Here is a 23104-nt window from a genome sequence, read left to right as displayed (position 1 = left end):
GCTGCTAATGCTAAGTCTCTTCAGTGGTGTCCAACTCTGTGCAACCCCAGAGACGACAGCCCACCAGGCTCCCCCATCCCTGGGATTCTCCAGGCAAGAACACGAGTGGGTTGCCATTTCCTTCTCCAGTTCAGCTGTGTTACTAATGATTATTTCTGTATAGACTGCTATTGAGTGATTCCCAAAATTTTGTCCTTGTATTTTTTTTTGTATTGCTGCTGCTGCTGCTGCTAAGTCGCTTCAGTCGTGTCCGACTCTCTGCGACCCCATAGATGGCAGCCCACCAGGCTCCCCCATCCCTGGGATTCTCTAGGCAAGAACACTGGAGTGGGTTGCCATTTCCTCCTCCAATGGGTGAAAGTGAAAAGTGAAAGTGAAGTCGCTCAGTTGTGTCCGACTCTTAGCGACCCCATGGACTGAAGCCCACCAGGCAAGAGTACTGGAGTGGGGTGCCATTGCCTTCTCCCTTTGTATTGTTGGAAAAATTTTAGTTGGAATTTAAAAAAAATTGTCATCCATATAGTTTGGTGAGCTGAATCATTAATGACCATAAGTTGAAAACTATGGTAAATTTAGGCAGAGTTCTAGAATTATGAACATACAGTGTTCTTTAGTATTACCATATCACAGTATGTTAGCTACTGCAGTTGATAAACCTGATTCCACTCAGGTAAGAAGTTTAAATCTGAGGTCTATTAATTATGCACTGTATTTTTGTAACAGCGTTTCCCCTATTGGTCAATATTTCTGTACAAATCCCTAAGAGATAATAAAGTCACAATGCCATTATCACACCTCAGTCTCTTGAGAAAGTCAGTGTCATGGGGAAAAAAGGGATAGGACTTTTCTAGATTTATAAGACTAAGGAACTATAATAACAATGCAATTCTTGCAGCTTCATTGGATCCAAACTCTGGAAAACAGCTATAAAAGATATTAGGGAAGTTTTAATATGGATCGGCTGGAAGATGACGTAAGGGAATTAATTTCTTCAGAGTAATAATGGTATTCTGATTAGAAGATGCATGCTGTCATAGTTGGAGGTTGAATATCATGTCAGCAAGATACTTTAAACAAAATATATGGCTAATCGGCATAAAGTCATGTAGATAAAAATATATAGCTAATAGGCATAAAGCCATGTAGATAAAAATATATAGCTAATAGGCATAAAGTCATGAAGATAAGGCAGATGAGGCAATTAATGAATCTAGGTGAGGTATACTACTGTATTTCAGTTTTTCTGGTGTCTGAAATACTAGGTAATAAAAAGTTGGAAACTCTCTGGAAAGACTCATTTGCAATAAAAATAAATGTACACAAAAGAAATTAAATACCTGGTACTATGGACTGAATGTTTCTATCTTCTCAAAATTCATATATTGAAGCCCTAAACCCCAATGTGATGGGGCCTTTGGAAAGTAATTAGGATTAGATGAGGTCATGAAGTTGGGACCCTGATAATGGGATTAGTACCCTTGTCAGAAGTAATCTACTCACCAATGCAAGAGATGTCAGTCCCTGGGTTGGGAAGATCCTCTGGAACAGGAGTTGGCACTTCACTCCAGTATTCTTGCCTGGAAAATTCCATGGGAAGAGGAGCCTAGCAGGCTACAGTCCATGGGGCCGCAAAGAGTTAGATATGACTGAGTAAATGAGCGAAGAGACAGCTGAGAATTTGTTCTCTCTCTATTCACGTGCACACCCCAAGGAAAGGCCATGTAAGCAGACTGCAAGAAGGCAGTGAGCTAGAGATCTCTCAGCAGAATCCAACCATGCTGGTACCCTCAGAGACCTTAGAGGTCCAGGCTCCAGAACTGTGAAGAAATAACTTTCTATTGTTTAAGACACCCCATCTATGATATCCTGCTATGGTGGCCCAAGCTGACTAAGATTGAGTTTGGTACCAGTGAGGGGGGTGCTGCGGTCACAAATACCTAAAGTTGTGAAAATGGGTGATTGGAAGAGGCTGACAGAGTTTTGAGATGTGTACTAGGCATACAGACATTAAGAAGAAATGTAGAATGTTATTGCAGAAACACGCTTACAGGAAAAGGCAGTCCTCATTATCAAATGGTAAAGAACCTGGCTGCACTGTAGTGCTTCGTGGAAGGTGCAACTCTCGTTTAGCTAAGGAGATTTCTAAGCAAACTATTGAAGGGACAGCTTGGTTCTTCCTGACTGCGTATAGTAAAATGCAAAAGGAAAGAACTGAATTGAAGAAGGAATTGTTAAGCAAAAAAAGGAGCCAGAACTTGAAGATTTGGAAAATCTTCAGCCTATTCATATTGCAAAAAATGAAAAAGCTTGTTCTGAAGAGAACACTAAGGCTATGGCTGAACAACCATCTGGTAGAATCAGGGACTCAGTCGGCCATCTCAACAGAAACCAGGCAGAAAGATGGGATTATACAACAGACACTGCCAGTTTGAAGTAAAATGAATAGAGAAGATGGGATGGAATGAAGGAAGGTTGTTGGACTTGGATTTCAAAGGGTGGGACCATGAAACTATCCTTCAAGAAGCAAGATGGACCCCTTAGGTGACTACACAGATTCTCAAGGCTGCCACGCCCATCACAGGTCCAGTGCACCCAAGGCAAGGCTGAAGAAGGCAGCAAGGCCGCCTCCATCTTGGTTTCAAAGGGCAGGACTGCTGCTCAGCAGAGCTGCATAGACAGGTCCCTCCCAGAGAGCCATGAGGGCAGGGCTGTCCCACTGAGCTGTGGGGCTGGAGGGCAAGAGCATCAAACCAAACAGCCATAAGATCTAATGGAGGGAATTCCCTGGTGATGCAATGGCCAAGACTAGGGGCTCTCAATGCAGGGGACCCAGGTTCACAGTGGCTAAGACTCTGTGCTCTCAAACCAGGGATGGAACCTGGTGGGGGAAATAGATCCCACATGCTGAAACTAAGAATTCTGCATGTCACAACGAAGACCCAGGACAAATGGAATTTGCCTTGTGGAGTTTTGGACCTGCTTGAGTCCTGGGTGTTCTTTGGAATGAATGATGCTAAAGCTGAAACTCCAGTACTTTGGCCACCTCATGTGAAGAGTTGACTCGTTGGAAAAGACTCTGATGCTGGGAGGGATTGGGGGCAGGAAGAGAAGGGGACGACAGAGGATGAGATGGCTGGATGGCATCACTGACTCGATGGACGTGAGTCTGGGTGAACTCCGGGAGTTGGTGATGGACAGGGAGGCCTGGCGTGCTGCAGTTCATGGAGTTGCAAAGAGTTGGACATGACTGAGCGACTAAACTGAACTGATCCTTCCTGGAGAAACACTGGGCTGGAGGAAGCACAGTTGGAATCAAGATTGCCGGGAGAAATATCAATAACCTCAGATATACAGGTGTATATCTGAGGCAGAAAGTGAAGAAGAACTTAAGAGCCTCTTGATGAAAGTGAAAGAGGAGAGTGAAAAAGTTGGCTTAAAGTTCAACATTCAGAAAACTAAGATCATGGCATCCAGTCCCATCACTTCATGGCAAATAGATGGGGAAACAGTGGAAACAGTGACTGACTTTATTTTTCTGGGCTCCAAAATCACTGCAGATGGTGATTTCAGCCATGAAATTAAAAGATGCTTGCTCCTTGGAAGGAAAGCTATGACCAACCTAGATAGCATATTCAAAAGCAGAGACATTACTTTGCCAACAAAGGTCCATCTAGTCAAGGCTATGGGTTTTCCAGTGGTCATGTATGGATGTGAGAGTTGGACTGTGAAGAAGGCTGAGAGCTGAAGAATTGATGCTTTGAAACTGTGGTGTTGGAAAAGACTCTTGAGAGTCCCTTGGACTGCAAGAAGATCCAACCAGTCCAAACTAAAGGAGGTCAGTCCTGGGTGTTCATTGGAGGGACTGATGTTGAAGCTGAAACTCCAATACTTTGGCCACCTGATGCGGAGAGCTGACTCATTTGAAAAGACCCTGATGCTGGGGAAGATTGAGGGCAGGAGAAGAAGGGGACGACAGAGGATGAGATGGCTGGATGGCATCACCGACTCGATGGACGTGAGTCTGAGTGAACTCCGGGAGTTGGTGATGGACAGGGAGGCCTGGTGTACTGCGGTTCATGGGGTCACAAAGAGTTGGACACGACTGAGCAACTGAACTGATTCTTCCTTCTTAACTATTTCTCCCTCTTAGAATGGAAGTGTATCTCCTATGCCTGTCCCACAACTATATTTTGGGAGCACTTGTTTGGTTTTACTGCTAGAGAGGAATTCTGCCTCAGGATGAATCCTATCTACATTTTCATTTATGAAATGAATGTATTCCTATCTACATTTCATCCTATCTACAAATATCATTTTTGTATTTAGATGATATTTTATTTAGATAATATTTAGGTGAAACTCTGGACTTTATACTTCAGAGTTGAGAAGTTTACTGAACTTCTCACTAAGAGTCTAGAGAGATATAATCTCTTCCTTCATCAGGAAAAAGAGAGTCCAGATGGTCAGGGTGGAATCTGAGCTTTCTAATTGGGTATGGCGGGAGGGAAAGTACCAGTCGTTGCCCTACTTCAGCTATCCCATTTATTGTGTTTGCTTATCTCTTGCAATGAAAGACAATAAAAGTGATGGCCTGGCCCACCTGTGTTCTTGCTTAGTGCACCAAAGGAATTCAGAATGAATGCTGTCTGCCCAGTGTCCAGTGAAGGACATATCTTTAGTCTCTTTGTATTGCCCCAGGGGTAGCTTAGCTGCTTCCTGGGAACCTATCAGTCATCTCCCAGGTGCTAAATCCACCACCACCATCCACTCACCTCCCAATGTATTAACACATGGACCCTGAAAGTTATTTCCTGAGCATCCTCAGTCTACATAGTCTGCAAAATGGTGTTGGCTGTTTCCAGCTAATAAATAATAAGCATGTAGTGAATGTTATCCAGATCTTCATCACCACCTTTGCCAGGTAGATAAAAATCCTGAACTCAAAGCTGTTTCAGAGATGATGTCCACTAGATGGCATTGCTGCTACTGCTGCTGCTGCTAAGTCACTTCAGTCGTGTCCGACTCTCTGTGACCCCATAGACAGCAGCCCACCAGGCTCCAACGTCCCTGGGATTCTCCAGGCAAGAACACTGGAGTGGGTTGCCATTTCCTTCTCCAATGCATGAAAGTGAAAAGTGAAAGTGAAGTCGTTCAGTCGTGTCTGACTCTGTGCTACCCCATAGACAGCAGCCCACCAGGCTCCTCCGTCCATGGGATTTTCCAGGCAAGAGTACTGGAGTGGGGTGCCATTGCCTTCTCCACTAGATGGCACTAGTCACAGGTAAATAAAGTCTCACATACATTCTGTCTTCCATCAAAAGTTTGGAAGTCCTATGGAAAGAGAAAAGTGTAATAATAAGAAGTGTGGTAATAAGGCAATGTGCATGTATTGTGGCCCCAAAACTAAGCATTTGATCCATAATAATTATTAAAGCAGTTGTCCAAAATAGTTACAGGTCAAAATGTGTTCTGGTTTTTGATTCCCAGACTCCAGGAGACTCTGATGCAGTGTATCAAATCTCGACCATTTGAAAGACAATTCTCTTTTCATTTAGCATCTTGTAATCGCTATCCTCTCCTTTCTTCCCTTTGCAGCCACAGTTCTAGGAAGAGCAGTCTCCCTGGCTCCCCTTCCTCTCCTTTCTATGCCCTCCCTGCAATCAGACCATTTTGCCAACACCCAATTGCAAATGCCCCCACGCAGGTTACCAGTGAAATTCCTCATGTCAAGATCTTTGGGTGGTTTTTGGCGCTGATCTAAGAAATCCAGCTGCAATATTTGATTGCAGCTGTTAGCATTTATCCAGTAATTACCTAGCACCTGCTATGCATTTGACACTGTTCTAAGCACTGATATATAGCTAGATAAGGCTCTGTCTTAAGGGTGCAGCCAGGTTAGAACATTCATCAGAGATATCAGGCCCCAGGCTTGGGCAAGTGAGCCCCACTATTTAGATGAATAGGACAGCAAGCTCTGATAAATGTGCCCACTTTGACTCACTTCTCTGCTTTGCATTGCAATCTACCTTCCAGACCACTTGCTCAAATATTATTTTCATCATATTATTTTTAATATTCCTTTTATTTATGTATTTATTTGGCTGTGTCTGGTATTAGTTGTGGCACACTGGATGTTTCTTGCAGCCTGTGAACTCTTAATTGCAGGATCTAGTTTCCTGACCAGGAACTGAAGCCTCCTTTCCCCCCACCCCTGCATCAGGACCATGGAGTCTTGAGCCACTGAACCACCAGAGAAGTCCCTCATCATATTCTTAACAACTCTCCTATCAACATAGCATCTTAAAATTGCTGAAAATATGATATTTTAGGAGGAAGTAATCACTCCTTAAAGAGATCCCTTTGCCCCTTCCCCCATGTAATGACACAGTGAAAAGGCACCTTCTATGAGCCGGGAAGTGAGCCCTCACCAGACACTGACTCTGCCAGAGCCATGATCTTTGACTTCCCGGTCTCCAGAACTGTGAGAAATGAATGTGTGTTGTTTACAAGTTACTGAGTTTTTGGAGTTTTTGTGACAGCAGCCCAAAAACTAAGACAAGCACCTATGGCACAGGGAGAGCTGCTTTACATAGTATGGACAAAGAAGGCCTCTTTGAGAAGATGCCATTTAAGCTGAAACATAAAAGTTGCGAAAGAGTTAATCTTTAGAAGACCCTGGGAGGAAGCCTCCAGGCAGAGGGGACAGTAAGTGCAAAGGCACCGCAGAGCTTGGAATGTTGGGAGACTGAAAGGAGAGCCATTTGCCTAGAGGTTTGTGAGGACAGTGGCTGGAGAGGGGGCCTTGTTTCATCAGAGGGGAGATCTCACCGAAGCACGTTTAAGAGCTAACAGAATGGATTCAGTAAACAGAGGAATCGAGGTACAGAAGGGATGGGGCTCCATCATGAAAGTGGAAGCATGTGCTTTGATAAGAGCAGAAATGTGCATACTTTGTAAAGGCTTTAGTCTCCTTTCCAGACCCCCCTTTAATTTTCACTGTCAGCAGGATTCTATCCATGACTGTCTCCCAGTTATCCTCTCTAAATCTTCCTTGTGTAGACACTCTCATGCCTACACCACTCGCATGGACTTCTCATATCCAACTGTAGGTAGATATATTTTAATCTCTCAAATTATAGCTCCAGCCCAGACCTGTCCTCTGACCGGATTTAGCTGCTTATTTGACATTTCCACTTGGATAGAGGTATCTTTAATGTATGCAGAATACATTGGGATTCTTGAGTGGGTGGGATTCTTCTCCATACTCAAAACACAGCACACTGCAGAGGGTCGTTGGTGCTCATTGAGGACCCAAGTTCCACCTCTTCTCTGACCTCTACCCCCATTCTTCGATACAGATCTTTGAAGTGTTTTTATGCTTATGTAAGATACAATAGTAAGCATTACTAGACTCACCAGCACTTCTGGCTCTCCTTCTTTTCCTAGACATCATATTTATTTATATAAATGGATTATGTTTATCTACCTCCTTGAAGGTAGGCTTAGCTCCAGCTCTTATGTTAGCCACTGAAATGTGGTTGAAAATTACATGTGCTGCTTCCGGGTGGAAAATATTTAAGATTAGGCATTCAATTCTCCTTGCTTTTTTTCCCCTCTTCTTTGTTTTAAGGTTATCATTTGTTGAGATAAAGATACCTAAGATTAAAGCAATTTGGAATGCTGAGCCATCACGTGGAAGAAAATTGCCCAGAGAGTCATTTGGGCATGCAGCAAACTTTGAGCAAGAAGGAAAACAATAAAAAAAGAAAGAAAGAAAGAAAAAAACAGGCCCTTTGTTATATAAGTCACTGAGGTTTTGCTTTTTTAGTTCTCATGTGTGTGTACCTGTCTGTATTTTGGGGTTACTACGTATAATATGACATACCTTGACTGATTAAAAAAAAATGTTAAGAAAATTCATTGTTTAAGGCAAATCTCTTCTAGCCACTACTTCAACTAGCTGGGCACTCCTAAGCCTCTTTTAACTAGAAATTCTGGAGCTGCCAGTGCTCCCAAACTGTCCATCCTCAACTCTCCCCAATTTGTTATCATCACCATCTACTTTGTCATTCAGTCCTAAATCCAAAAACACAGATCAGCTTAATTCCTCCCTGTTCCTCACTCCTACAGTCTGATCACCAGATTTTTTTACGTCTGTCTCAGATTCGTCCCAGACATCTGCAATAGCTTTCTTCCTATTCCCGTGTCTAGTCTTAGCATATATTACCTTCAAAATCAGAAGTGAACAAAGGGTCTACAAAGCTTCTTCCTCCTGCCCTTGCCCCCAGTCACCCCTAGTCCCTCCTCCTGAAGGCAACCAGGATGACCAGATCCTGTGTATTCCTTGAGAGATACTCTCTGCACATGGAAACAAACAATTCACCCAGAGTAATCTTCTGAAAACAAAGCTGGCCATCCCTTTCCCAGCTGAAAGCCTTCCATTTACAAACTCTTGAGTATCTAGGACCTTCCTCCATCCTGCCGATCTTTCGGTCCCAAATGACTGCCTCTCAGCTGAGATTAATCCTGCCTCAGGGCTTTTCTTGACCTGTTCCCTCCGCATGGACAGTTTTCCCCCAGGTCTGTGCTTGCTAGTTCCTTCCTCAAGCATTACCTCCCTGGAGAGCACACACACCCTTCCCAAGCCAGTCATCCCCCATGACAGAAGGCCCTTTGTGTGTCGCCTTCAAGCCTCTACCACAAGTAAAATTCTCAGCCTCTATTTACCAGGCTCTTGGCCTGTTTATCAACCATCTCCCACATTAGACTTTAGCCCAGGAGGATAGAGATGGGCTCGATTTTGTTGCCCACTGAATGTCTACCCAGCTTCTAGTTCCGTACATGTCACAGAAAAGGCACTTGATGAATAAAGAGCTGATGGAAAAGCTACTACCCTGAACAAAATAAAGGAAGATGAAACTAAAAAGAAAGTAGCCTTAGCTCTTTAAGCCGGCAGATCAGGCCTGCATGCCGTTTCTCCTCCAGATCTTCATCCTGAGCATCTTCTCACTGAGTGGCTGGCTGTATCTCTGGTTGGGCCACCACTCAGTGTAGAGGAGAGGTGGTGAGGGAATAAGAAAGCAGGCTTCATCCCCACAGCTTGCAAGCCTTTGCTTTTTCCGGAGCAGGTAACAGTTAGCGCAGAGTACTCGTTTGCACCCTTGTATTTCGTCACAGACATTTAACAACTGCTTTAAACAGAAATATTAAGCAATCACTTCCTCCTTTGTTTTAGGGACCAAAAGTTCTTTTTTTTTTTTAAGGAAAAAAAAAGGTAAAACCAGAAAAGACAGGGACTCCTGCATAGAAACAGCAACATGTTTATGAAGAAACGTTGACTCCTCAATCTCAAATCAGTATCCACTTCTGCTTTAAATGCTTTAATATAGCACATACCTTCCTAATCATAAAAGTGATGCCTCATATCATTGTAGATGATAGAATTCTGAAATTGTCTTTAAAAATCCCTAAGCTTAATCCTTCATCTGTTACTCTGTCGTTGGAAACCAACAACAAAAGCTTCATTCATCTCTACTTTAATCACCTTCTGAATTTATTTCTAGGTATCCAGGTCAGCTGATTGGATTAGCTAGGTAATGTAACCCAGCCATTTTGCTTTTATCTCTTACCAGAGTGGAGGATAGATAAAATCCAAGCTTCTTAATGTGGCATACAAGGTCCCTCGTAATCTGGCCCCAGTCCACCTCTCAGCCTTATTTCTCACCACTTCCTTGCTTTAACCACTTAACTGGGAGCTTACTGGTGAAAGGGCATGGGCACACCAGTTGTTCTACTGGTCCAGACCACTCCTATTCACCTGAATACTTCTGTGCCGGGGAATCAAAGGATGCCCAGGCCTCCTTTTGTATATGGTGTAAGCTTGGAGGAGTGGGTTAAAGAATCCTGAAGTGCTATACTCACCATGAATTGTTGAGCTCAGAAGTGAATTCACCTGGAAGGGGTCGGGCTGACTACTCTGATCAACACACAGAGGTCAGGACTCATCCTCAGGTGTGTAGCAATGCCACCGAGTTCACAGGTCTCTTGAAGAGAGCTGCAATGAACTGAATGTGTCCCTCTCCCAAATTCAGATGTTGAAACTGCAGCCCCAGAGTTATGGTATTTGGAGGTGGGACACTTGAGGGGTAGTTAGGTCAGGAGAGTGGAGCCCTCATGATGCAATTAGTGTCTTCCAAGTAGGGAACTAACTATGTGAGGACACAGCAAGAAGACAACCCCCTGAGTGTCCTCTGTAAACCAGGAAGAGGGCATTCATTGACCGTGCTGGCACAAGATCTCAGACTTCTAGCTTCCAGAACTGTGAGAAATAGAAATAAACATTTGTTGTTTAAGCCACTCCATCTATGGTAATTTGTTATAGTAGCCTGAACTGAGTAGGACAAGAACCATACCTGTTTTCCATACTGAAGGGCCTCTGCCAACTTGTAGTACTGGTTGGTCAAGGACTTGTATCCTTCTTTTACATCCAAAGGGTGATTTTCACATGCTCCTCCTGTATGGCCCAGAGCTCCTCCATCCTGGGATAGTCACGAGTGAAAATGGAGACAACTTCAAGCACATTAAAAGTGGAATATTTGGTGATTGATGTATCCTGGCCACAGGAAGTGTATTATCAGAGGTGCTCCTCCAACTCAGAATGTCCTTGTTCAGCCTGGAGTGGTTGGATGTGGAGAGGTGTATCTGTCCTTTTTTTCAAGGCCCTTCAGAAAGAATTGTGTGTTCATGATACAGCTATGCATCTTGATTGCAATGGTGTGTACGTGGAGCTATGTGTGTGCATGCATGCTCAGACACTTCAGTCATGTCCCACTCTTGGCAACCTCATGGACTTTAGCCCATGAGGCTCCTCTGTCCCTGGGATTCTCCAGGCAAGTGTAGTAGGGTGGGTTGCCATACCCTCCTCCAGAGGATCTTCCCGACATAGGGATCGAACCCACATTTCCTGCAGGTCCTGCATTGACAGGCAGGTTCTCTACCACTAGCGCCACCTGGGAAGCCCCACATGAAGTTATACTTGGGATAAAATTGCATAGAGCTATACACACACACACACACACACACACACAGTGACATGTGATAAGCTCTATGGTTTGTACCAATGTCAATTTCCTGGGTTCTGTATTGTACTGTAATTGTGCAAGATGTTAACATTGGAAGAGGCTGGGTGAAGGGTGCAAAGGAACCTTGCTGTACATGTCTTTGCAAATTCCTGCAAATCTATAATCATTTCAAAATAAAAGGCTCTGTTTTTTTTTTTTTTTTTTTTTTTAACGTAATGGGGAGGGATTCAGAATACTGGAGCACTTGGTCTAAAACAGTGAAGTGGGTTGGATCTTGTGCAAAAATGTTTCCTCTGTGTCTAGGCCTAAAGATGTTCCTGAAGAAAGGGATGAAGTGGGCTACCTTAGAATATTTAAAATTAGTATAAAGTCTAGATAGGTCTTCAGCTTCTTGGAGCTCTGTGAGAATACTAGTGAATCCCCAGCTGCTTTTCTGAAGACCTGTATGGAGAGCAGGCAGACAGGCAGATGAGTTGCTTAGACCACAGGAACAGGCCAGAAAGCCCAGGACTTCCCTGGTGGTTCAGTGGTTAAGACTCTTTGCTTTCAATGCAGGGGATACAAGTTGATCCCTAGTCGGGGAACCAAGATCCCAAGTGCCATGTAGTGCAGCCAAAAAAAAAAAAAAAGAAAGAAAAGAAAAAAAGAAAAAGCTGTTAGTCCAAAAAGAAAAATACACAAATGAGTTGGGTCAATGACTCCCTCGAGTATTAAATGATAATAAACATCTGAGGTGCTCAATTTCTTTAGTCATCAGACAAATGCAAATTAAAAACACAGTGTGATCCTAATACACAACCACAAGAATAGGTCAGATGAAAAAGACACACAAACCAAGTGTAGACAAAAACATGTAGCAACTGAAACTCTCATATATGATGAAAGTGTGAGTCGATGCAATCACTTTGGAAAATAGTCTGCCGTAGATACCTATTGCAGTGTCTACTGAAGTAGAACATATGTATTGTTGTTGTTGTGGCTTAGTCACTGAGTCGTATCCAACTCTTTTGCAACCCCGTGGACTGCAGCCCTTCTGGCTCCTCTGTCCCTGGGATTTCCCGGGCAAGAACATTGGAGTGGGTTGCCCTTTCTTTCTCTAGGAGATCTTCCCAACCCAGGGATCGAACCCACATCTCCTGCACTGGCAGGCAGGTTCTTTAGCACCGAGCCACCAGGGAAGCCCTGAACATAACCATATGACACAGCAACTCTGCTCCTAGGTGTACACTTCATAGACTAGTCTGCATATATTTACCAAAAAAATTTAACAATGTTCTCAGCAGCACTACTCATGAAAGCTAAAAACTGGAAACAACCCAACTATTCATAAACAGTAGAAGAGATAAATAAGTGGTGGTAAATTTATACAATGGAATGTGCTGTACTGTACTTAATCTCTCAGTCATATCCATCTCTTTGCGACCCCATGGACTGTAGCCCTCCAGGCTCCTCTGTCCACGGGGATTCTCCAGGCAAGAATACTGGAGAGGGTTGCCATGCTCTCCTCCAGGGGATCTTCCCAACTCAGGGATCGAACCCAGGTCCCTTGCATTGCCGGCAGATTCTTTACCATCTGAGCCATCAGGGAATCCCAGACGAATACCGTTTAACAATGAGAATTAATGAAGATTGTTATATACAATAACATGGATGAATCTTATATTTGTAATATTGAGTGCAAGAAGACAGACACAAAAGAGAAAGGGAAACAATCTTATGATTTTGATAGAAATCTTTCCATTTTGATTCCATTTACATGAAATTCAAAGAACAAGTGTTAGAAGTCAGGACGGTAATTATCTATTGAGGCAATTACTGGGAGAGAGCATGAGAGGACATCTGGGGAGCTGGCTATTTCCTGCTCCTTGATCTGGGTGCTGGCTGCACTGGTGTGCTTATTTTGTGAAAATTCATGCAGTACACTAGGCTTTGCATCATTTTGATGTGTATTCATACCAGAAAGAAAAGTTTGCTTAAAATAATGAAAATCATTGCCCAGAACAAGCTGGAAATATTTGAGTAAGAATTATAAGATTGAACTGAGATATTTATGTGACATTGTTTATTGCATCAATAAGTCTTTTACAAAAAGAAATTACACCCAAAACAAATAGAAGTAGAGCTATGAAGAATACATCAAAATGATGACTGATAAGAATACTGAACCACTGCACAGCACAAGAAACCAGTGACAAAATATACTTGCAAATTATATGATCCACTGGAGTTATTATTAAAAATACATAAACAGGTCATACAACGCAATATCAAAAAAACAAACAACCCAATCAAAAAAAAAAAAATTGGGCAGAAGGGCTTCTCTGGTGGTCCAGAGGTTATGAATCTGTCTGCAGTTACAGGGCACATGGGTTTGATCCCTGGTCCAGGAAGATCCCACATGCCATAGGGCAACTAAGCCCGTGGGCCACAGCTACTGAGCCCACGCATCACAATTACTGAAGCCCACATGCCTTAGAGCCTGTGCTCTGCAACAAGAGAAGTCACCACAGTGAGAAGTCTGTGCACCACAGCTGAAGAGTAACCCCACTCGTCGCAACTAGAGAAAGCCCCTGTACAGCAATAAAGACCCATTGCAGCCAAAAATAAAGGAGGAAAGGAAGGAAGAAAGAGAGTGAAAGGAAAGAAACAGGGGCCTAAAAGGTAAATTTTTTTTTTAATGTGTAGAAGACCCAAATAGACATTTTGTCTAACGAAAACATACAGATGATCAATAGGCACATGGAAAGATGCTCAGCATTGTTAATATCATCAGAGAAACGCAAATCAAAACTACAGTGAGATATCACCTCATACTTGTCAGAAGGACTATCATGAAAAAGACCACAAATAACAAATGTTGGTGAGGATGTGGAAAAAAGAGAACATTTTTACACTGCTGGTTGGAATGTAGATAAGTGCAGCCACTGTAGAAAGCATTATGGAGGCTCCTCCAAAAATTAAAATTAGAACTACTATATGACCCAGAAATTCCACTGCTGGGTATTTATCTGAAGAAAATGAAAATACTAATTCGAAAAGAATGTGCACCTCAATGTTCACAGGAGCATTATTTGTAATAACCAACATGTAGAAGTAACCTAAGTGTCCAAGAATAGAAAAAGAAGACATGATATATATATATATATATATATATATATATATATATATATATATATAATGGAATATTAAAAAAATGAAAAAATGCCACTGGAGCAACATGGATAGACCTGTTAGGTATTGTGCTTAGTGAAATAAAGTCAAAGACAAAAACTGCATGTTATCACTTATACGTGGAATCTAAAAAATAAAGCAAACAAATGAATATAATGAAATAGAAGCAGACTCACAGATAAAGACAAAAAATTAGGGGTTACCAGTGGGGAGAGTAGCAAGGTAGGCAAGATAGCAGTGGGGACTTCTGAGGTAAAAACTACTGTGTATAAAATATATAAGCTTCAAAGGTATATTGCACAGCACAGGAAATATAGCCAATATTTTATAATTTTAAATGGAGTATATTCTATAAAAATTTTGAACCAGTTTATGATATACCCGAAACTAATATAATATTGTAAGTCAACTATATCACAATTTTAAAAAAAAGTACTGGCACACTTAAAATTTAGCATTTTTATTATATTTAATAGTTTCGTTCAGAAGGGACACATCAGAGTAGTTTAAAAGGTAACATTATTTTTCATAAAAAATATGTGCAAATATTTCCATATGTACATGATTTGACTTTTTCACTTGTTGTTGAAATTCATATACAATGGTAGAATCTTATCCTATAGGTTAAAAACATAACAAAAGCTTTAATTTCAAGTAAAATTTCTACTGAAAATATAGAATTAAAATTATGTTTACTATTCACAAGATGCATAAAGAGACAAAATTACTAGAGTGTGCTTGGGAAACAAGTCAAATAGACTATGGTCTTATATAGCCACAAATGGACCCAAGATCTTAAAAAACTCTAGCCTTTAAAATATAACTTTGGTATTTCCTTTGACTTAAAAAAAAAAAAAAACAGAGCAGTGCATATTTCCTCTCTTGAACAGAGGTATTCATCCATTTTCTGCAAGACTATTACATTCAGTCTTTAGAGCTATGACTTGTTGCCATTATAGAAAAGTATTACTGTAAAAATGAGATAACATTACAATCCTGGTTATGTTTCTCACCTCAACTAGGTGAGAAATCTGTTCCCTATCAATTAAAGACAGTATAACTCATGAGCATCAAAGACTATTGTAACATCACAGGCCACTATAATTCAATGAAATTCTAACATGTAGTGGGGGTAGAAGGAAGAGAAGGATGCTTTTTAGTTAGCCAATTTGATCTGATCACTAATGACATTTCTTCAGAAGTAGATACAGACCTTATTTCTGATTATATTTAAGAAGAAAACTAGAGATAAGATACGCTGCCTTTAGATAGCCAAATGCCTTTAGGAACTCCACACATCTGTGCCAGAGATACAATACCATTCTCAGTCAAGTTAAGACATTATCTTAATTGAAAACCTGAGTATTTTTCTCTAGAAATGAAGTACAACTTCATTCAGTCCAGTGTAAAATTCATGCAACCAGTCCACAGGAACAAAGCCGATATATTATACACAATGTCTAGAAATATTTGGCCCTCAGAAAAGGTTAAGTAAAAATTTTTTGGCTTAACATATGGATTTTTAAAAACATATATTTTCAATGTATATATTCCAAACCAACTTTTTTCCTTTGATACTGAACTCATTTAGAATGCTTTGTCTTTATATACATACACGTAAGCAGTTCACTTTTTAGATTTTTTGAAAGGTGTTTAGAATTTAGCTAAAGATCACTTCACGTACTTGCTAACATTTTAACAAAAAATATAAACTTGTTTTAGTCACCATGGTCTTATGAACATATTAAAATTGATTTTTGTTCAAAATAACACAATTTTTCTGTTAGATTTTAAATAGACCATACTTAAATATACTGTACACAATGCTCATTTCTATAAACTAGGGTAAATTAAACTGCATTTTTCAACTAAAGATAGTGTATCATATATTTTTACTGGATCTTATTTGTGAGCTTTGCTTTTTATATCAAAAAATAATATCAATAAACCACAATAATCTTATCACATCACTTCTCTGAGTCAATTCTATAGCTTTTAAATGAACATTTCCTTTATTCTAGTTACATATCTGGTCACATATAGTAATACTTCATTAACCAAATTTGTATTTTTAAAACTTTTTGGATGCATTTACCAAAAGGGATTTCTAAAGACCTTTACTGATAAGTACACTAATAATTCTATTTCGGCCTTTACTCACTGTGACTACACTGTGATCAGAGCAGCTCATAGGTATCAAGGTCAATCAGAAATAGATTTACAGGATAATCGTTCCTGACTCACCTGCCCACAGAGACTGTTGGGTGACCCTTACCCCAGCTGCACCAGAAGCACACATGTACCCACATGAACACTCCTAGCAAATCTGTTGTAGGAGTAGCAGCATGGATCCCTCAGATCCTGCAAACTGCTAAACCCTCTTTGACCATGTTGCACATTTTAGAAGTAAAATACTCATTTTATAAATAAAGCCTAGAAACAATCTTTGTGCTTCTCTTTCAGTGGTTAAGAGGTTAAAAAAAAAAAGATTTTTAAAAGTCTACTGGAAAAAGAATGAGTGTTTCAAGTTCAAAGAAAATAGTCAATGCAGAAAATATTTGCATAGAATTACATGGTGGGGAAATTCTGCCACGCAGTCTTTGCTTAGAGTGACCTCCTGAGCTCAATTTCAGGAAGCAAGTCTTCGAATAGCCTGTGGAAGCAAGGGGGAAACAGTGTTGATGCAACAGAATTCTCCTTAAGTCTACCTAATCTTTTTTGCAAATATGTCTTTGTAGCGTTGGTTGCTTACATTTACTCAGGTGTATAGCACCACAATGAAAGTAGGGTAAAAACTTAATTTTGTACCTCATCATATGCTAATTGAATGTAGTTTAAAAGCAATCATTACTATTTCTTGAGCACTTACTATGTACAAGACTGTTTTATTCCTTTACATGTACCCATTAACGGTCAAAACTCTGTAACGTTATTATTTCTATCTTACATGAAGAAACTAAAATGAGGTCAGGATAAGTAAATTGTCGCAGACTACTCAGATGGTAAGTTGCAGAATCAGGGCCAGCACTCAAGTCTGTTGGTCTAAAGTTCGGCCCCTTAAAACCACTCTGCTTTACAGTTTCCTTATCTACAGGAGCCCTACCTGAATGATGCTTTTATGTGGCATCAAAAATACTTCTATAGTGTGGCAACTTCTTAAGTTCCAATTGTGATACTTGAGTTTTCATTCAACTAACTTGTCCCTATAGCCTTAATCATAAACAGTAAGCTGGAAGGACTTCACAGCTTCATAATGACATTCCTGAGCTCATTAAGCCGATGGGCTAAAATGCAGAACCCCTGATTTTCACTCTACTTGGTGATTTCTTCCCTAAAAATCTTCTCTGCCTGTAATCTAGCAGAAAATACGTAGTTCTGCATTAAGGTCAAAACCAATTCTATAACTGTAAATGAGGTGCCTACTTAGACCACGGTTCATGTGAAAATGCTCAAGTCTTTAGTAGACCCCTGCTCAATAGAACAAAAAAAATTGATGTAGCTGTTATGAAAATAAACCCATTCTTAAGTCACTGTAATGTGAATATCTTGATGAGACCAAGGGACATCATAGTTGACCCTGTCTGGGATTTTGTATCCCCTTCTTGTTCAGGGAAGAACTAACAAATTTCTTAGCCGTGAGGAACAGTAAAGAAAACAGGAGTCTCACTCAGGGTAGAGTCTGTTATAAATATGAAAGCTGCTCTCAAATATTTAAGGACTGTTCAGAGAAGGCAACCAGAATGATCTCAGTCCACTGGATGATTCTTAGAGAAAGGGTGAATCTGGTTTGTAAGCACAGCTGACACCTGGAGACTTCCAGCTGGGTAGCAAACCCCCTTGAAAAGCTACTAGTTGCCAATGTCTAGAAACATTCACACAAAAGCTGAGAGAACATCCTTAGAGATGGGGTAGGAAGGATCTCTGCAGAGCTGAGGATGTGGGGCTACTTGATTTTGAAACATCTTTCAACTTGAATCCGTCTCTTTCTAAAACCATCATCAGTCAGAGGAAGAGGTTCCTACTCTTCACATACAATTAAGTTGGCCAAAAAGTTCTTTTGGTTTTGTCCCTAAGAGCTGGCAAACTTGAACGAACTTTTTGGCCAACTCAATATTTCTGAGGCTTATGAAACTCCTGGCTTAAAAATTCCCTCCATTCATCTTTCTCCTATCCCACTGGCCTTAGGTCTCTGAAAGAGAAAGTGTGCAGAAGTTTAGGTATAAAATCAAGACAAATGTGTTGGCTGCTTCCAGTTGCTGATCACATCTGTAGGCTTGGAGCAAAAGGCACCTCCCCATCCCCTGGTACTTAATGTCTTCAATAGAGAATCCCTGTTTTCCATTTTACCCTCTTGGTATTTTCTTAAAATTATTTTCCCTGGATAGTTTTTATCAAATATTTTTAATACTACAAGTATTATTCTGTTTAATTCAAATTCTTTTCTTTGAACAAAAATACTGATCATACCTCATCTTGGACATCAAGTTCTTCTTTGATCATTTCTGCTTCCATTAATTCAAGAGGATCTTTACAGTCTTGGATGAGGGTGATCTTGACAAAGGAGAACACAGAGACTATTTATTAGAAGCCTAATAGCATCAACCTACCTGGTTCTTCACTGAAAATGATTTGCAGCTTGGCTGGTGCCTCTCATCTAAAATCCTTTTCAGCTTTCTTGATCTTTCATATTTCCCACTTAGAATTCTCCCTCCACCATTTTTTTCACATTCAAGTGTGAACTGGTATAGTTCATTGTCTAACCTCCTTTGCAACTCTCTTCCCCAACCTCTGAAGTGTACACTTAGCAAGTCATCCAGTCAGCCTAAATGATTCTGCAGTCAATGGTCCTTTTCTTTCAATAACCAAGCTAAGAGCACTTAGTAAAGCATTGAACATCCAGGGAACTCGAAGTGAAGGGCTCCTGACTGAAGACAATAAACAATCTCAAGTTGAATTGAATGGGAATTAATTTTATTGGAGATAGAAACCAACATCTATGGACCAAGTAGGTTATTGAGGAAAATTCTGCTTTTTAGCCATAATGTGTAATTTAATCTACACACAAAGGAAACCAGTAACAATCTGGACTTTGTCTTACCCATAAAGCATATTCCCAAAGCAACTCTAAATGTACATCAAGATAAGAGTAACATTTCATTTTAGCTACTTTTAATCTCACAAATAAAAAACTCAATTCTCTTTACACTATCCTGCTTTGTTGTTGTTACCTATGGGGAAAACAATAAGTCAATTTTCAGTTATATTAAAATTTTTTTTCATTAATTTATTTATTTGGGTACTGCTGCTGCTGCTGCTAAGTCGCTTCAGTCGTGTCCGACTCTGTGCAACCCCATAGACGGCAGCCCATCAGGTTCCACCATCCCTGGGATTACATTGGGTCTTAATTGTGGCTCACCAGCTTCTCTCTAGTTGCGGCACAAGGACTCAGATGCCTCGTGGCATGCAGGAGCTTAGTTCCTCGACCAGGGATCAAACCCATATCCCCTGCATTAGAAGGTGGATTCCCAACCTCTAGACACATAGGAAGTCCTTAGACATTTTAAAAAATGTTTGCAGGTTTTCAAAGCTGAGCATCTTGAGTGTAGCACCTTTTTTTTTAATTTAAGATCCACATCTTGGTATTTAGAAGTAGTATTTTCTCCAACAGCATTAAGTAGAACAATCTTTCTACTAACAATAGGTGAATTGAATAATGTACTATTGTTTTCTAAATTAGTTTCACTTCAAACAGTAACTTTCAATCTACACTAAGAATCTACTTATCCTACTTTTAGAAAAAAAGGAAGCAATTTAAAATATAGTGGACTGTGTTATCAGAATGATTATTATTGTTGTCATTTTTATAGACATTTTAGTTTCCCAAATTCATGGTGAGACAGTCCATGAGAGATGACATTCTTGTATTAAGCAGTAGGCCCAGCCCAATGACGCACATCAGAATCCTCAACTGTCCTGGGTATTTTACAGGAAAAATGATAAAATAAGGAGGCCAGTGGGAAGTCAGGGTCTATCCTGTTTTTCGGAGAATAAACTCTAGGATGATTTGTGGTTTTCAATTTTTTTTTTTTTCCCAAAGATCACTTATGACCTAATGAATCCTATTTAAAAACATTGATAGGAAATTTCCTGGCAGTCCAGTAGTTAGGACTCCACACTTCCAATGCAGGGGGCACAGGTCCAATCCCTGGTCAGGGAACTAAGATCTCACAGTCACACGGTGTAGCCAAAGGGAAAAGAAACTGATAAGAGTTTACAGACTGCTGAGAATTTAAATTGCATTTACATACAAATCACAGAAGATCCAAGATTTGGTGCCTTTTTTCTTAAAAGTCAGTACAGCTACTGCCTACTTATATTAGTAAACCTCCACATTGTGGAACTAATAATGTACTGGTTTCTACCAGGTGCTTTCCTATAACCTGTCCCACTGAGTCTTCATATCTACCCAGCAAGGGGAATGTTTTACTCCGATTTTACTGATGAGAAAACTGAGGCTCTGAAAAGTTAAGCAGGTGGCTTAAAAACTTCACTGGGCTAGGATTCAAATTTAGGTTTGTGGAATTTTCTGACATTTACTGAAACCATGGTAGTTTGGGAAAGCTACGTATGTAGAAAGTTTCAATGTTTACCGTTTCTAAAATGGAATCTTGAACCTCTTGAGATTTCACCTCGTTCTGGAGATGGAGGACAGCATCATGAACAGTCATAAAAAATATGTCCTTCCTGATGTTATTATCATTAAAGAAACCACATTTCTCCAGCTTTTCTATCACATGATCTTCAAAAGAAAAAGATAATGTTTAGTTAGTCTCTAGGAAAAGATATTCTTACAACATCAACCAATGCTAAGTTTTGGAACCTCCTCCTTTTAAATCTTTTTTTTTTTTTTTTTCTCATTTCCAGAATGTGATCCTGCTCTGTCAGTTTCTTTTCCAGTAGCACATGGAATGGTGACACCATAACTGGTTGTGGTATTAATAGATGGTCTTGTTTCCCAGCCGTCTCTCTTTTTCCAGGGAACCCATTCTCCTGCTGCTGTGAGTCTGACTGCTAACAGTTCACAGCTGTACCCTTCAATGGAGAACATGCTTTGGCCAATGGGAACTGTCTCACCTGAAGAAGGCCTAGGAGGTTTCACCACCTCCCTTGGGTGGCCCGCAGCCACAGCTGGACTGATCTGGAGGTAAAAGGGCCAGCCCCCCGCTGCTCTTGCCTCAAGAAAACCATCTGGTGCTCTTCTTGAGGTATTCCCCTGTGAAACCAAGCTAAGTAGATTCTGAAGCCATCTCTTTGTCTTCTCCTGCCCTATCCTGCTCCCCTCAGTCCTTGATGAATTTTCCAGTGTACTGCCTTAATAAGTCACTTGTGCTAGAATCCTTATCTCAGGCTCTGCTCCTAGAGAACTCAGTCTAACCACTACTATTCCTATACACCACTTGTACATCGACAGACACAGATTTGTGCCCTGAAAGTGCCTCTAGTTCTCAGGGATATGAGTCATTTTCCAGCTCTGCTCTCCCCAGGACAGTTTTTTCCCCATTGATCCTCCACTGCTAAGAGGACATAGGTTTCCAGGTGTTACCAGCTCTATGACACAAGTTGGAAGTAATCCTTCTAGATTCAAAAAGACCTTCAGAGTAATTGTTTAATGGGTAGAGTTTCTGTTTGTGGCAATGGTATTTTTGAAAATAGACAGTTGTGATCTTTGGGACACACAGATCTTTTTAAATTAGTGTTTTTGTTTTTTTCCAGATATATACTGAGGAGTGTAATTGTTGGATCCAGTGGTACTTCTATTTTCAGTTTTTTGAGAAACCTCCAAATTGTTTTCCACAGTGGTGATACCAATTTACATTCCCACCAACAATGTACCAGGGTGCCCTTTTTCTCTACATCCATACCAACATTTTTAACTGTAGACTTTATAATGATAGAAATTCTGACAGGTATAAAATGATATCTGATTGTTGTTTTGATTTGCATTTCTCTAACAATTAGCATTGTTGAGCATCTTTTCATGTGCCTGTTAGCCATCTGTATGTTTTCTTTGGAAAAATGCCTGTTCAGGTCTTCTGCTCATTTTTTTTGATTGGGTTGTTTGGTTTTTTGATATTGAGTTGTATGAGCTATCTGTATTTTTTCCAAATATTTTTTATTGAACTATAGTTGATTTATGATGTTGTGTTAATTTCTGCTGTACAACAAAGTGATTCAGTTTATATATATATATATATATATATATATATATGACAGAATGTCAAATATAGTTCCCTGTGCTATACAGTAAGCCCTTATTGTTTATCCATTCTATACATAGTAGTTTGCATATGCTAACCCCCACTCCCGAGCCATTTCTTCCCCACCCCTCATTCCCTTGGCAACCACAAATCTGTTCTCTATGTCTATAAATCTGTTCTGTTTTGTAGATAGTTTCATTTGTGTCATATTTTAGATTCTGCACAAGTGATACCATATAGTACTTCTCTTTCTATGACTTACTTCAATTAGTAGGATAATCTCTAAGTCCATCCATGTTGCTGCAAACAGCATTATTTCATTCTTTTTATGGCTGCATAGTATTCCGTTGTATATATGTATTAATACCACATCTTCTTTATCCATTCATCTGTTGATGCACATTTAGGTTGCTTCCATGTCTTAGCTATTGTGAACAGTGCTGCTATGAACACAGAGCTGCACGTATGTTTTGAATTATAGTTTTGCCCAAGAGTGGGATTGCTGAATCATATGGCAACTCTGTTTTTAGTTTCTTGAGGAACCTCCATTCTGTTTTCCATAGTGGTTGCACCAACTTACATTCCCACCAACAA

At 40.3% G+C, this 23104-nt stretch overlaps 1 protein-coding gene across 2 annotated transcripts in view; it reads right to left on the bottom strand.

The window, feature by feature from the left end:
• Nucleotides 1–14696: 14696 nt before the first annotated feature.
• Nucleotides 14697–23104, bottom strand: part of SLC26A4 (solute carrier family 26 member 4) — a 58960-nt gene continuing 50552 nt past the window's right edge. The window contains exons 18-20 of one of the 2 annotated variants that reach the window (XM_025291087.3): nt 20903–21051; nt 18720–18803; nt 14697–16905 (exon numbers count right to left, since the gene is read on the bottom strand). In XM_025291087.3, coding sequence (XP_025146872.2) covers nt 16882–16905; nt 18720–18803; nt 20903–21051 — 257 coding nt within the window. In that variant the 3' untranslated portion in view covers nt 14697–16881. Of the gene's footprint in view, nt 16906–18719; nt 18804–20902; nt 21052–23104 lie in introns of those variants that run through there. The other variant, XM_044946601.1, reaches the window with a different exon arrangement.

This window comes from Bubalus bubalis, chromosome 8 (assembly GCF_019923935.1).
Source record: "Bubalus bubalis isolate 160015118507 breed Murrah chromosome 8, NDDB_SH_1, whole genome shotgun sequence".
Lineage (NCBI taxonomy): Eukaryota > Metazoa > Chordata > Mammalia > Artiodactyla > Bovidae > Bubalus > Bubalus bubalis.
The sequence above is the reverse complement of the archived record's forward strand: the minus strand, read 5'-3'. Positions and strand labels throughout refer to the sequence as shown.